We start from the raw sequence: 16,419 nt of genomic DNA on the forward strand, positions 1-16,419 counted from the left end.
GTTTGTTTGTTTGTTGGCATGATATGTTAGGAGAGATAAAAAGGGGGAGAGATGCACAAATGGGCTTTGATGGGGAGTGGCGGCGGCGAGAGCTTCGTCCACAACAACATGACTTGTTGGTGCCGTACGGGGTCTTCCATGTCGGCGACTTATTTTGGTGCAAGGAGCGGCGATGATAGAGGCACAGTGACCTCCCTTGGTGCCCTCCACCATGGCTTGTGCATTGCCCACTTGCGAGCGGAGCTTCGTTCAACCGAAGGAAGCACGAAAGAGATGGGGGAAAAGAAGTGATCGGGGCCCCATGCGATAGGGTAAGACAACTTTAGCTAACAAAATTATGGGGTTAGCTACTAAATTTCTAGCTTTACTACCGAAAGTATTGTACAAATCACATAGATCATTAAACTTCACAATTATGTCTAGAACCCCAGTCGCACATCTAATAGCCAGTTCTACTATGGGAGCACGGGGCCTATGGGCTTTTTGAGAAAAAAAACGAGTTGCTCTTGTCTCGCCCCCGCATGGGCAGACATGAGCGCTCCTCCACTGCACCGACCCTCACATTTCCCTCTCCCTCCCACTCTCCACCGCCGTTGGCGCGGGCCACTGGGCCTTGCTTGGGCGGTGCCGGTGGCGACGACCGTTCATCCCCCGCACGCATGGTGAGGTGGCGCAACACATGGAGTCCAACGGTGGTGAAGCTAGGTCAGACGTCGGTCTGGCGTGGCACGGGTGGGCATGGTAGCGAAGGAGCTGCGTCTTAGCGATGGGGTGCCGTGGTGGCTCGAGTGCTGCTGACGTGATCTTCTGGTGTGGCCGACGGCGCCCCACCCGGCCTAGATTTTGACCCTTTGGGCCCCATCTGGGTTAGGGCGCGCCTCGGGCGTGGTGGCGGCACCTCCGGCGGACAGAAGAGCGGAGGCTGGTGCCAGGGGTAGCGGTTACGCCGGTGTACCTGCTGCAGTGCGGCGGCGGGACTTCACAGGCCCAATTCAGGCGCGGTCGGGCTGGAGGGCCTGGTGTGTTCCTACTGCTGCATCCGGTCGGCTACCGCCAATGGTGGTGGAGGCCGATCCCTGTCGCGTGCTGCTGTACCACCGCCTCTTGCTGGAGTTCCTTCTTCTCGGTATTGCCGACCTCGCTACGTGGGTCACGGTGAGACGACATTGGTGATTGCAAGACCGTGGTGGCATGTGTTGGTGGGTGGCTAGCTTAGCGGACTGCATCGGATCGTTGGGGGGCATGGTTTTTTGGAGATCGGGAGAAATCTCTTTCTTTTCGACACCGATGCGGTGACGCCTGCGGGTGTTGCCATCCTTCCTCAAGAGAATCAGGTTTAACTCTTCCCCACCCCCGTAACATATCGGGGGAAACCCTAGGATCAGTCCGGGCAACAACGTTGTCGTCGCTTCCTTCTTAGAGGTGCTGCTTGGTACGCGACGCTTCATAGCTGCTAGGAACGTGGTGGAAATTCTCCGGAGGGCGCAGCGATTGCGAGTCATCATCGTTTTCATCGAGCCAGCGATATCAACATCATTATTATTATTTTATATTTTTATTTTTTGGGACTTGCTTTGTGCTGTGGTGGTCTCAATCTTGTATCAAATGGTTGCTATATACTAATATAAAAGGGCGAAATCATGTTTCGAGGAGTATGGGACATTACTATTCACCAAGAGAGATCCATCGTTTTGTACATGACTTGAAACCAGCCGGGGAGTACTCATTATCTTAGCGTTTCAGTTAAAGACAAATTTTAAATCATACGAAATTTCAGGAGAGAAAAAAGGGTAATCGGAGCATAACAGCGAAAAGCAACGGAAAGGTCGGAGAAAAGAAAACAGAAAGAAAAGGAAAGAAGTGGGAGGAGCGGAAGGAGGGAAGCAAGGAAGGAAGCAAATACTAAACCGAGACGGCAACACGTAACCTCCGATACTTAACACCGGAACCCATCCCTTCCATTGATCCGCCTGCCTCTCTTTTGCCACGCCCCACGCGCGCGCACCGTTCACGCATGGCCGAGACCCCCCGTGCCCCGCCGCCGGCGAGGCCGCCGCCTCCCATCCCTCTACCCGACACGCCGCCTCGGCCGGAGTCGCCCCCTTCGACACCAGGCGAGGATTACCACACGCCGACGCCGTCGCTGGACGAGGCGCGCGAAGAAACGCCGCCGTGGCAGCAGCAAGAAACCAACGGGAGAGCAGCCGCCAAGAGCCCGAGCCCGACCCTCTCGCCCGTGCGCCTCCCCTCGCAGCACCGCTTGCTGCCGCCCAACTCTCCCACCGGCAACGGCGAAGAAGCCGCCGCCACCGGGCAGCCGCAGGCGCCGGGTCGCCGCCCGCAGCTCCGCCTCGCGCCCGGCCTCGTGCGGACGCCGTCGCAAGGGTCCGTCGCCAAGTCCCCCTCGCCATCGCCGTCGCCTTCGCCGCCGTCACCGCTGACCCCGGCGGCTCCTCCCGTCCCCACAACCAACAGCAAGAGCGTCCAGAGCACGCCGAAGCGCACCGAGTCATGGAAGCCGCCGGCCACGGGCATCTCGGTGCAGTTTGACCCGGTCGAGGAGGCCGTCACGTCGCCGCTGCAGCTCGGCAAGGCCCGGCTCGACAGCCATCGCGCCCGCACGCCGGCGGCCGCGGCGAACGGGGCCGCGTCGAACACGGTGCCGCGTGAGGTGGCGGCCGTGGCCGCGGTCGGGGAGAGGAGGACGCTGTCGGTGGCGCTGCGGCTCGCCACGGCGCTGCTCAGCCTGGCCTCCTTCGCGCTCATCGCCAGCGCCAAGACGTCCGGTTGGGACGGCGACCACTTCGATCGCTACGTGCAGTACAGGTTGGTGATCAATTTGCTCAGTACAATTTCATTTCAAATGAAGTGACATTGATGGTATCATTTTATTTCGTAAATCCATAGAAATGACAGGGTACCAAAAAGAATTGAAGTTAGGTACCAATTAAGTTTCATAACCAATTTCGTGGCAGCCAAACAAGTTTTTCTTTAGACTGTTGATTTGAAACTCGTCTAAACTACATATTTTTAAATTTATGTATGAAAAATTGCACCAACGCACATACGTGCATCCTCTACATGCAAAAAAAATTGTTTGGATTTTCATGGCAGCCAAACAAGTTTTTTTCTGAAATTACAAATAAATTCGTTAATTCTAGCCCCAAATGATGGGAGCCATACAAGCTCAATATAATTTAAATTTCGTTCGGCTATATCCGGTTTGAAAGTTTATTGTTAGTTTTTCTACAACATGTTTATAGGGAGTCGGTACCAAGTAAAAAAAAAGTACTAGTATATCTTTCTTGCATCGAAGCAGAAGTTAACGCGCATTTTCAAAATGTGGGTACTCTGGAACCTGACTAAACTTAATCTGCCACTAAGTTAAATAGTCTTCCGATCACTAAGTTACAAAAAATTTGGAAGGCGAAAGTTTTCTTTAGACTGTTGATTTGAAATTTATCATTTTTGTATAAGCTACATACTTTTAAATTTATGTATGAAAAATGGCACAGATGCACCTACGTGCATCCTCTACATGAAAAACATTTATTTAAATTTTTTAGAGGTCCAGAAATAAGATTTTTCAGCCAGCACAGTAAGACTGGTTCCATTGGACCTAGGTGCTGCGTATTTCTAGAAGCAGAGTATAGTGCAGTAGTAGTGCTAGCTACTATCTGGCTACTTCAATTTTTGGATTAATTGGTTCGCTGTTTGATCTCCTGTTTATTGTTAGAGAGTTTATTTATTGTTGGGTCCATCGTGTGTTTGAGGTACATACATGTTTCTAGTGTGTCTTCTTCTAAGACATCGACAGTTTAACCCACGACAGAACAAAGCACAATAGCATTCCTCGATTCGAATTTAAAATTCAGCATCCAATTTTGCCTGGCCAATGTTGGTTATGATTGATAACTTCATTATTATTGTAAAATACACCGAACTAGCCGAAGGCAATAACTTAGGATATAGTATCATTGAGATTAAAGTTAAGCATGGTCCTGGTCCTGGTCCTACAGATAGAATAGAATCACTGAAGTACAAAGGACGTACGGCACAAAACAATGTATTTTCACCGAGATATAATGCATACCAATTGCGGTTCACATGTGGCAGCGTCTTGTGCTAAAACTGAATGCGACGCCGCTCCCGGTATATGTTCAGAATAATAACACCCAAATAGGCCGGGCAATTGCTCAGTAGCCAGCACTACTGCAAGACATGAATCCTTTATTCTGACCTTCTGTAAACAGAGTTCTTGGCTTCTAGTATCGTCTTCTTCTGAAGGAAAACTAATCTCTGTTATTCCCAAATGCATATCAGGTATGCGCTCGCGGTGAACGTGATCGTCTGCGTCTACTCGATCGCGCAAGCGCTCGGTGAGATCCGCCGTCTGGTTGCGGCGAGGTTTGCTTACCGGAGCATGTCAAGCTACTACTTCAGCCTGTTCCTTGACCAGGCAAGTGCCAAGCGAAACGTCCACGCCGACCAATCTGAGCACTTGCTTGGCGATTTCGTTTCATTTTCCTGTTCTGCTGCAGGTCTTGGCGTACCTCCTGATGTCTGCATCGTCGGCTGCTGCGTCGCGCAACAATCTCTGGGTGTCGAGCTTTGGCCAGGATGCGTTCAACAAGAAGATCACCAGCGCAATGTGGCTGTCCTTCCTTGGGTTCATCGCGCTTGCTGCAAGCTCTCTCATCTCCACGGCTAATCTTTTCAGCATGGTCTAAGATCTGATAGGGTTCATCTCTTTGGTCTAAGATCTGATAGGGTTCATCCCTTTTGGTCATAGATCTGATAGAGTAACAAAATAGAGGTGTTTCTTCATGTAAATTTTGCAGTTTATGTTCCCCCAAAATATACGTTCTGTTCTGACCCCAGACTGACACGTCATGGAATCCCTTGTAAAGAGGTAAAGCATCTCCTAAAGTCCTGATATAGTGCTTTACTCAAGTTTCTCGAAAATCAGTAGAATTGTCTCAAAGTCGTCCCTATATCATGTGTACTAATTCATTTGCAATCGACTACTTGTCACTGTACATTGAATGGTGAATTGGTGATGCACAGGCTTACACGGAACATGTTCTATATATTTAGTATATATACAACTTACATGTACAATTTTCTTTTCCGACCAATCTTACATGTACAAATGCACAAGTCGACTGCCATACAAGTACATGGACATGATCTTTCACTCGTGAAGCTCCACATGGTTCACTCTGCTGAGCCAAATGGAGTGCAGGATCATGTGGAAGAGATCATACCTGATGGGCCTTTCGTGCCACAAGAAGTGCCTCTGCAGCCTCTTGACGCAGTTGTGCATGGCCACGTACCTCCGGAGCGAGATCCCCTGGAGTATCTTCTTCAGGTCGGGTATGTCCTTCTCGGCGATCACCACCGAGAAGGCGGTCCAGTCCAGCACGTCGCTGAAGGGGAGCACGAAGTTGTCTGCGATGATCACCGGCACGCACTCGTAGTAGAGGGCCTCCACGATCCTGGGGCTGTTCACCTCGTACCCCATGGGGCAGAGGCAGAATCTGCTGTTCTTCATGTGCTGGATGTAGTTCATCCTCCTGGACACCCTGCCGGGGAGCAGCGCGTACACCCTCATGTCGTCGTCGTGCCCGTCGCCCCAGTGCTGGAGGAGGATCGGTCTCACCCTGCCGTGCACGTTGCCGGCGAAGAAGGCGAGGATGCGCCGCCGGGACACCGGGAGCCCGCCGACGTATCGGAGGGGCCGCTTCGGCGTCCTGATGGTTGTCTCCGGGAGAGACACGTCCTTCCCGGGGACGAAGATCCCCTCCGAGCTGTCGGCGTTGCAGAGCGCCTTGATGCTGTTCTTGCGTAGGTCGCGGTGCGCCGTGGTCGTGTAAGGTCCCTGCAAGCATGTAAATTCAGAATCAAACCAAAATCTTACGTACAGGTATCCAGATGGTTGGATTGAACATGATGATTTACCCAGTCGTGGCAGGCGACGAGGAAATGATCGGCGCCTCTAGTGCGGTTCCAGAACGGGTACTTGGCGGCGAGGCCCTTGACGAAGTTTCTCAGGTAGACGGACAGGGGCCGCAGGTTATGCGATTCTGGTACGTAGAGCGAGAGCCTGAGGTGCTGCGAGCTGTAGGGCAGGTAGAAGAGGTGCGCCCTGGCGGCGTCGGCGACGACGAAGCGGCGGCTCTCCTTGAGGAGCTTCATGAACCAGCCCTCGGACGCGTAGATGCCGCTGAGGGGAGGGGTGTGGAAGATGGGCCGCCGGCCGTCCTGGTAAATGTAAACTTTGAGTATCCGTTCCATCAGTTCGTAGCTCCTGGATGATGATCACATTTCGCTACGCGTTTAGCCACTGCACCGAATTAGTACTTGTACGTTACAATCTAGACAAAAAGTTGTAGAAATGTTGAGGCTGCATATACGTGCGTTACCTCTTGAATTGGGAGACGTTCTTGAAGAGAGGCGCGTGCAGGTCGGGGTCGTCGACGACCGGCTCGGCGGCCATTATCTCCTTCTTGGCGTACCGCAGCGCGTCATCAGGCGCCATCCTCCAATACGACGGCTGTTCAACAACGCACAGAGGAAATCAACAAGATTGCTGTTGTTTCCATCACCAAAGTTGTACCGTACCTCTCGTTTTCTAGGCCTCGCCGAGGACGGTGACGGAGGAGCTAGCTTAGCTGGTGTTGGAAGGGACAGCGACGGCGGGGGACGTGACGCTGGGTGCGGCGGCGGTGGGGAGCTCGCGACGGACAATTCTTTGGTATACTTCATGGTGGACACGCTTGGGGATGATGGGAGGGAGAAGGTGAGGAACGCGGTGGCGGCGACTGCCGCGAGTATGGATGCGAGGGCCGCGACACGGCAGCAGGAGGAGGATATCATCCCGCCGCGGCATCGGGGACGCCGACGCGACGACCCAGCAGAATGCACCGTAGCGGTGGCCGGGTGCGGCGGCGGCATTGGGAGGAGGGAACGGAAGGCATGGAGGGAACTCAGGGAAGAGCGTGAGGCCGGAGGGCAGAGAAACAAAACGCTAGGGACGAGGCGCCTCTAATTTAGCCGTAAAATCTGCATTCCGCATGCTAGCAATCACCCATAGCTAGGCGTCACCCTGCTTGATTTAGCGTCACCCTGTTATTGTGTTGTCCGGATATTTAGCATAAAAGCTCCAGCATTTTAGGGGCCATTATCTCCTTTTGGTACTTATTACTCCCTCCGTTCCTTTCTATAGTGCCTATAGATTTTTGGCATTTGTTTCAGAATATAAGGTTTTAGCTTAGCTTTTTTTCAATTACCCCCTCCCCGTTCAGCTCCCAAGTCGTTCAGCTTCCAAAATTGTTATGGTAAGTTAGGAAGATATGGATTTCCCAAGTTTTACGTTGATCTCAAATCGTTCAGCTAGGGGTCTTGTGCAAAAAATACTCTTGCGCTAATTTCCGTGCCAAAAAACAATAGGCACTATAGAATGGAACAGAGGGAGTATTATTTAACTCCTTATATTTGGTTCTCTAAATAAAACCATTTCTAGTCGATCCCTTAACCCCTTAATTTTTTTTAAGAACGCACTACAACGCACACACTTACAAACACGCATGTACACTCACCCATATGAACGTGCGCACATATCCTACCTCTATGAGCACCTCCGAGAGACTGAGCCGACAGATCTTGAGGTTGAGGAAGTCACCATATTCGCGTCGCTGTTGATGGGCACATCACCTACCACTGAAAGCAGAGGTGCCGATTAAATCCTAAAATAAATCCAGGTAAATGCAAACACCCATACCAAGTCTAGGACTTGAATCTGGTGGACTGGTTCCACCACAAGGAACCTAACCACCAGAGCTTTGTTTGCTTTAATTTTTTTTTCTAACCAAACTATTCAAAGACACACATGAAAAGGTTTAGATGAAGTAAAATAACATGATTATGAAAGAATAAAATATAAGTTTGCAAACCAAATTATTCAACGTCTAACACACGGCAGGGCTCAAATGAAGTGAATAACATGAATAGTTCAAATGAAATAAAAGCAGGACTGTACAATGTTGTAGAGTAACCAGTGATGCTCAACAAGATTATCTTGCAGATGAGAGCCAATGAAAATACATGGCATCACAGTAAGGCAACTACGAGAGCTAGACAATCAGAAAAAAAGAATACCATATCTATAGATCATTCGATGCAACAACCTCACAAATGATTGTTGCATCTCTGCAGTGGCCTTTGTACTGACAATTTCACCCCGAAGGACCAAAAAGTCTCTCGGTGTCTTCAGCGGCGGGTTCCTTCAAGTACTCCGATCCAAAGATCTGAATTATGGCTTATGTGTATCTTCAAACGGCCTCCAAGATTGTATCTTACCCAATGCAGACATAGTAATCAATGGCATCGTCTGGATGCCCATAGGCAAGCAATTAAACACACACTTCGTCAATAGGCTCACACTGATCTCTCCCCCTCCATGATGCACTCCTTTTGAAATTAAACCATTCATCATGCTTGTCCATGGCTTTTGCAATAGCGAGGAAGAGAGTATTGTGAGTGTGAAATTTCTTTTTTACTAGAAAAAGGGCGCCCTTTAGGGGAGGGCGCTCGGCTTCACTTCGCGCGCTGACAAGTGGCGCGATCTGGTACATTCGAAGCCCCCCCCCCTCGCGAGGATCATCCCCAGTCCCCAGCTCGACACGAGTAGGTCGTTGCTTGGCTTTTCCCTTTTTCGTAGATTCGAATACGCAAAATGAAATATTTTGCAAACCGAGTATCCAAATAAAGTTTCGTTTTCATGGCTGTGCTAGTCGCATCGAGATCTACGAAACTAGATCCCATCTTGATAGGTTTGGACAAACTTTTTTTTACAGTGCCTTTCATGCCTCAGTTGCAGTTTGTACCACGTTGCACTGCATTAGGTCGCTTTTGCACGGCACGATGTCTTGGTAGTGCACCGCCCATGCACTGATGGGGTTCGTAGCATAGAAAACAAAAAAATTTACTACCGCAAGACGAATAAATCCAAGATCTAATCTATGGAACACCCAAGATCTAATCTACCAAGATCGAAGCAACGAGAAGATCATGTGAGACTAACCCTCGAAGATTTCCAAAGCCTATGAGATTAGATCTCGTTGTTGATGTAGTCGATCATCCTGTGCTGCAATCCGGCAGCACTTCCGTACTCGGTCGTGCGTACGGTGTCGATGAAGCCCGTCCTCTCCCCGTTCCAGCGGGGCAGCGGAGGTGTGGTAGATCCCCTCGGAATCCCAGCAGCACAACGGCATGGTGGTGGAGGTGGAGGAGAAATTCCTGCAGGGCTTCGCCAAGCCTGTGCAGGAAGAAGGAGGAGGGAGAGAGGGGCGGCTAGGGCTTGGGGGGATGATGTACTGCGCCCCAGCCCTCCCCTCCCTCTTATATAGGCGTGGGGGGGGCTGCCTTGGCCCCTCCTCCAAGCCTTTGGGTCGGCCAAAACAAGGGGGGAACTTCCCCCTGATGCGTGTAGTTGACACGTCCGTTGGGAACCCCAAGAGGAAGGTGTGATGCGCACAGCGGCAAGTTTCCCTCGGTAAGAAACCAAGGTTTAATCGAACCAGTAGGAGTCAAGAAGCACGTTGAAGGTTGATGGCGGCGGGATGTAGTGCGGCGCAACACCGGAGATTCCGGCGCCAACGTGGAACCCGCACAACACAACCAAAGTACTTTGCCCCAACGAAACAGCTGAGGTTGTCAATCTCACCGGCTTGCTGTAACAAAGGATTAACCGTATTGTGTGGAAGATGATTGTTTGCAAGAAAACAAGTAAAGAACAAGTATTGCAGCAGATTTGTATTTCGAGTATTAAAAGAATGGACCAGGGTCCACAGCTCACTAGAGGTGTCTCTCCCATAAGATAAAAGCATGTTGGGTGAACAAATTACAGTCGGGCAATTGACAAATAGAGAGGGCATAACAATGCACATACATGGCATGATAAGTATAGTGAGATTTAATTGGGCATTACGACAAAGTACATAGACCGCCATCTAACTGCATCTATGCCTAAAAAGTCCACCTTCAGGTTATCGTCCGAACCCCTTCCAGTATTAAGTTGCAAAGCAACAGACAATTGCATTAAGTATGGTGCGTAATGTAATCAACAACTACATCCTCGGACATAGCGCCAATGTTTTATCCCTAGTGGCAACAACACAACACAACCTTAGAACTTTCGTCACTCGTCCCAGTGTCAATGCAGCATGAACCCACTATCGAGCATAAATACTCCCTCTTGGAGTTAAAAGCAAAACTTGGCCAGAGCCTCTACTAGTAACGGAGAGCATGCAAGATCATAAACAACACATATGTAATAACTTGATAATTAACATAACATGGTATTCTCTATCCATCGGATCCCGACAAACACAACATAGAGTATTACAGATAGATGATCTTGATCATGTTAGGCAGCTCACAAGATCCAACAATGAAGCACAATGAGGAGAAGACAACCATCTAGCTACGGCTATGGACGCATAGTCCAGGGGTGAACTACTCACTCATCACTCCGGAGGCGACCATGGCGGTGTAGAGTCCTCCGGGAGATGAATCCCCTCTCCGGCAGGGCGCCGGAGGAGATCTCCAGAATCCTCCGAGATGGGATCGGCGGCGGCGTCTCAGTAAGGTTTTCCGTATCGTGGTTTTTCGCATCAGGGGTTTCGCGACGGAGGCTTTAAGTAGGCGGAAGGGCAGAGTCGGGGGCCCGACGAGGGGCCCACACCATAGGCGGCGCGGGCCCCCCTTGGCCGCGCCGCCATGTGGTGTCGCCACCTCGTGGCCCCACTTCGTATGCTCTTCGGTCTTCTCGGAAGGTTCGTGGCAAAATAGGCCCCCGGGTCTTCGTTTCGTCCAATTCCGAGAATATTTCGTTACTAGGATTTCGAAACCAAAAACAGCTAGAAAATGAACCGGCACTTCGGCATCTTGTTAATAGGTTAGTTCCGGAAAATGCACGAATATGACATAAAGTGTGCATAAAACATGTAGGTATCATCAATAATATGGCATAGAACATAAGAAATTATCGGTACGTCGGAGACGTATCAAGCATCCCCAAGCTTAGTTTCGCTCGTCCCGAGCGGGTAAAACGATAACAAAGATAATTTCTGAAGTGATATGCCATCATAACCTTGATCATACTATTTGTAAACATATGTAGTGAATGCAGCGATCAAAACAATGGTAATGACATGAGTAAACAGGTGAATCATAAAGCAAAGACTTTTCATGAATAGTACTTCAAGACAAGTATTAATAAGTCTTGCATAAGAGTTAACTCATAAAGCAATAAATCAAAGTAAAGGCATTGAAGCAACACAAAGGAAGATTAAGTTTCAGCGGTTGCTTTCAACTTATAACATGTATATCTCATGGATAATTGTCAACATAGAGTAATATAACAAGTACAATATGCAAGTATGTAGGAATCAATGCACAGTTCACACAAGTGTTTGCTTCTTGAGGTGGAGAGAGATAGGTGAACTGACTCAACATAAAAGTAAAGAGAATGGTCCTTCAAAGAGGAAAGCATCGATTGCTATATTTGTGCTAGAGCTTTTATTTTGAAAACATGAAACAATTTTGTCAACGGTAGTAATAAAGCATATGAGTTATGTACATTATATCTTACAAGTTGCAAGCCTCATGCATAGTATACTAATAGTGCCCGCACCTTGTCCTAATTAACTTGGACTACCGGATCTTTGCAATGCACATGTTTTAACCAAGTGTCACAATGGGGTACCTCCATGCCGCCTGTACAAAGGTCTAAGGAGAAAGCTCGCATTTTGGATTTCTCGCTTTTGATTATTCTCAACTTAGACATCCATACCGGGACAACATGGACAACAGATAATGGACCCCTCTTTAATGCATAAGCATGTGGCAACAATTATTATTCTCATATGAGATTGAGGATATATGTCCAAGACTGAAACTTCCACCATGAATCATGGCTGTAGTTAGCGGCCCAAAGTTTTTCTCTAACAATATGCATGATCCAACCATGAAGGTGGTAGATCTCTCTTACTTCAGACAAGACGGACATGCATAGCAACTCACATGATATCCAACAAAGAATAGTTGATGGCGTCCCCAGAAGCGTGGTTATCGCTCAACAAGCAACTTAATAAGAGATAAAGTGCATAAGTACATATTCAATACCACAATAGTTTTTAAGCTATTTGTCCCATGAGCTATATATTGTAAAGGTGAATGATGGAATTTTAAAGGTAGCACTCAAGCAATTTACTTTGGAATGGCGGATAAATACCATGTAGTAGGTAGGTATGGTGGACACAAATGGCATAGTGGTTGGCTCAAGGATTTTGGATGCATGAGAAGTATTCCCTCTCGATACAAGGTTTAGGCTAGCAAGGTTATTTGAAACAAACACAAGGATGAACGGTACAGCAAAACTCACATAAAAGACATATTGTAAACATTATAAGACTCCATACCGTCTTCCTTGTTGTTCAAAACTCAATACTAGATATTATCTAGACTCTAGAGAAACCAAATATGCAAACCAAATTAGCAAGCTCTAAGTATTTCTTCATTAATGGGTGCAAAGTATATGATGCAAGAGCTTAAACATGAGCACAACAATTGCCAAGTATCAAATTATCCAAGACATTTTAGAGTTACTACATGTAGCATTTTCCAATTCCAACCATATAACAATTTAACGAAGAAGAAACTTCGCCATGAATACTATGAGTAGAGCCTAAGGACATATTTGTCCATATGCTACAGCGGAGCGTGTCTCTCTCCCATAAAGTGAATGCTAGGATCCATTTTATTCAAACAAAACAAAAACAAAAACAAACCGACGCTCCAAGCAATGTACATAAGATGTGACGGAATAAAAATATAGTTTCAGGGGAGAAACCTGATAATGTTGTCGATGAAGAAGGAGATGCCTTGGGCATCCCCAAGCTTAGACGCTTGAGTCTTCTTAAAATATGCAGGGGTGAACCACCGGGCATCCCCAAGCTTAGAGCTTTCACTCTCCTTGATCATATTGCATCATACTCCTCTCTTGATCCTTGAAAACTTCCTCCACACCAAACTCGAAACAACTCATTAGAGGGTTAGTGCATAATAAAAATTCACATGTTCAGAGGTGACACAATCATTCTTAACACTTCTGGACATTGCATAAAACTACTGGACATTAATGAATCAAAGAAATTCATCCAACATAGCAAAAGAGGCAATGCAAAATAAAAGGCAGAATCTGTCAAAACAGAACAGTCCGTAAAGATGGATTTTATTAGGCCACCAGACTTGCTCAAACGAAAATTCTCAAATTGAATGAAAGTTGCGTACATATCTGAGGATCATGCTCGTAAATTGGCTTAATTTTCTGAGCTACCTACAGGGAGGTAGACCCAGATTCGTGACAGCAAAGAAATCTGTAACTGCGCAGTAATCCAAATCTAGTACTTACTTTTCTATCAAAGACTTTACTTGGCACAACAAAACTCAAAACTAAGATAAGGAGAGGTTGCTACAGTAGTAAACAACTTCCAAGACACAAATATAAAACAAAAATACTGTAGTAAAAACATGGGTTGTCTCCCATAAGCGCTTTTCTTTAACGCCTTTCAGCTAGGCGCAGAAAGTGTATCTCAAGTGTTATCGAGAGATGAAGCATTGACATTACCTTGGGCTTTACCCTTACCTTTCTTGTCCTTACTCTTTGGCTTAGGGAATATATGACTACCCCCGGGTGTAGAGGTGAATTTTATGGTACCTTCTCTCACGTCTATGATCATGCTCCCAATAATTTCAGCAGGATCTTCCGAGTGTGATTTGTCCTGTTCCCGCACATTCAATGACAAGGTAATCAACGGATATTGTTATCCCAAGAATGGTTGTATGCACACCCGCAGCTATCCCTTTAGGAATTATAACAGAGTTATCAATAAGAGTTATTCCTTCTCCCCCTTCAGTGAATTCCCAAAGTTTCAAAGATTTATGAATCCCCTTAGGCATTAGGCAAAATTCAGTCATAATATCACAATTAGCACGAAGAGTTTGGTTACCTATGACAATTTTAATAGTAGGTTTCCACAATGAAGGTTCAGAGTTCACTAAAACTTGATCAAGACGGTTACGAATGTATCCATAATTTTCATTTAAGCGAGATGCACTTGTCTCAAGAGTATTTAATCTATTATGAATGCTAATAAGGGCTGAATCAAAATTATTAGATGAATCATGTGATGCAACCAACTTCTTTATGGCATTAAAAGCTTGATCCCCATTACAATGGAGGAAATCTCCTCCCACTAGAGCATCCAAGGTATATCTATAGCGAATCATAAGACCAAAATAAAAATTACTAAGGAGCAAACTTAGAGTCATTTGAGGTTCAGTTTTACGATAAGAAGTAAAAATTCTAGACCAAGCATCCTTAAAACTTTCCTCATCCCCTTGTTTAAAAGTGAAGACTAATTCTTCAGGCGAAGAAGTAACAAGTTCAGAGCTAGACATGGTAACAAAAGTAAAAAAAAATCTGTATTTTTAATATAGAGTGCAATACAGTAAATAAAACAAACTAGATGAAGTAAATGCAAGTAAACTAATTTTTGTGTGTTTTTGATATAGCAAACAAGACAGTAAATAAAGTAAGGCTAGCAACTAATTTTTTTTTGTGTTTTGATATAATGCAGCAAACAAAGTAGTAAATAAAATAAAGCAAGACAAAAACAAAGTAAAGAGATTGGGAAGTGGAGACTCCCTTGCAGCGTGTCTTGATCTCCCCGCAACGGCGCCGTAAATTTGCTTGATGCGTGTAGTTGACACGTCCGTTGGGAACCCCAAGAGGAAGGTGTGATGCGCACAGCGGCAAGTTTCCCTCGCAAGAAACCAAGGTTTAATCGAACCAAGTAGGGAGTCAAGAAGCACGTTGAAGGTTGATGGCGGCGGGATGTAGTGCGGCGCAACACCGGAGATTCCGGCGCCAACGTGGAACCCGCACAACACAACCAAATTACTTTGCCCCAACGAAACAGATGAGGTTGTCAATCTCACCGGCTTGCTGTAACAAAGGATTAACCGTATTGTGTGGAAGATGATTGTTTGCAAGAAAACAAGAAAGAACAAGTATTGCAGCAGATTTGTATTTCAAGTATTAAAAGAATGGACCAGGGTCCACAGCTTCACTAGAGGTGTCTCTCCCATAAGATAAAAGCATGTTGGGTGAACAAATTACAGTCGGGCAATTGACAAATAGAGAGGGCATAACAATGCACATACATGGCATGATAAGTATAGTGAGATTTAATTGGGCATTACGACAAAGTACATAGACCGCCATCCAACTCGCATCTATGCCTAAAAAGTCCACCTTCAGGTTATCGTCCGAACCCCTTCCAGTATTAAGTTGCAAAGCAACGTGACAATTGCATTAAGTATGGTGCGTAATGTAATCAACAACTACATCCTCGGACATAGCGCCAATGTTTTATCCCTAGTGGCAACAAGACAACACAACCTTAGAACTTTCTCGTCATCGTCCTGGTGTCAATGCAGCATGAACCCACTATCGAGCATAAATACTCCCTCTTGGAGTTAAAAGCAAAAACTTGGCCAGAGCCTCTACTAGTAACGGAGAGCATGCAAGATCATAAACAACACATATGTAATAACTTGATAATTAACATAACATGGTATTCTCTATCCATCGGATCCCGACAAACACAACATAGAGTATTACGTGATAGATGATCTTGATCATGTTAGGCAGCTCACAAGATCCAACAATGAAGCACAATGAGGAGAAGACAACCATCTAGCTACTCGCTATGGACCCATAGTCCAGGGGTGAACTACTCACTCATCACTCCGGAGGCGACCATGGCGGTGTAGAGTCCTCCGGGAGATGAATCCCCTCTCCGGCAGGGCGCCGGAGGAGATCTCCGGAATCCCCCGAGATGGGATCGGCGGCGGCGTCTCGCAAGGTTTTCCGTATCGTGGTTTTTCGCATCGGGGGTTTCGCGACGGAGGCTTTAAGTAGGCGGAAGGGCAGAGTCGGGGCCCGACGAGGGGCCCACACCATAGGGCGGCGCGGGCCCCCCCTTGGCCGCGCCGCCATGTGGTGTCGCCACCTCGTGGCCCCACTTCGTATGCTCTTCGGTCTTCTGGAAGGTTCGTGGCAAAATAGGCCCCCTGGGTCTTCGTTTCGTCCGATTCCGAGAATATTTCGTTACTAGGATTTCTGAAACCAAAAACAGCAGAAAACAGGAACTGGCACTTCGGCATCTTGTTAATAGGTTAGTTCCAGAAAATGCACGAATATGACATAAAGTGTGCATAAAACATGTAGGTATCATCAATAATATGGCATAGAACATAAGAAATTATCGATACGTCGGAGACGTATCA

At 47.1% G+C, this 16,419-nt stretch overlaps 2 protein-coding genes across 2 annotated transcripts; one reads left to right on the top strand and one right to left on the bottom strand.

Annotated features, from left to right (window-relative positions):
- Positions 1–2,014: 2,014 nt before the first annotated feature.
- On the top strand, positions 2,015–5,132 carry LOC124663445 (CASP-like protein 4U1). The gene is made up of 3 exons (XM_047201145.1): positions 2,015–2,826; positions 4,324–4,459; positions 4,542–5,132. Exons 1-3 carry the CDS (start codon positions 2,015–2,017, stop codon positions 4,728–4,730), a joined length of 1,137 nt encoding a protein of 378 aa, XP_047057101.1. The 3' UTR covers positions 4,731–5,132.
- On the bottom strand, positions 5,093–6,546 carry LOC124665603 (probable glycosyltransferase At5g03795). Its single transcript, XM_047202997.1, has 3 exons — positions 6,426–6,546; positions 5,962–6,310; positions 5,093–5,881 (listed from the first exon to the last, which is right to left on the bottom strand). Exons 1-3 carry the CDS (start codon positions 6,539–6,541, stop codon positions 5,195–5,197), a joined length of 1,152 nt encoding a protein of 383 aa, XP_047058953.1. The 5' UTR covers positions 6,542–6,546; the 3' UTR covers positions 5,093–5,194.
- Positions 6,547–16,419: the final 9,873 nt, after the last annotated feature.

This window comes from Lolium rigidum, chromosome 6 (assembly GCF_022539505.1).
Source record: "Lolium rigidum isolate FL_2022 chromosome 6, APGP_CSIRO_Lrig_0.1, whole genome shotgun sequence".
Lineage (NCBI taxonomy): Eukaryota > Viridiplantae > Streptophyta > Magnoliopsida > Poales > Poaceae > Lolium > Lolium rigidum.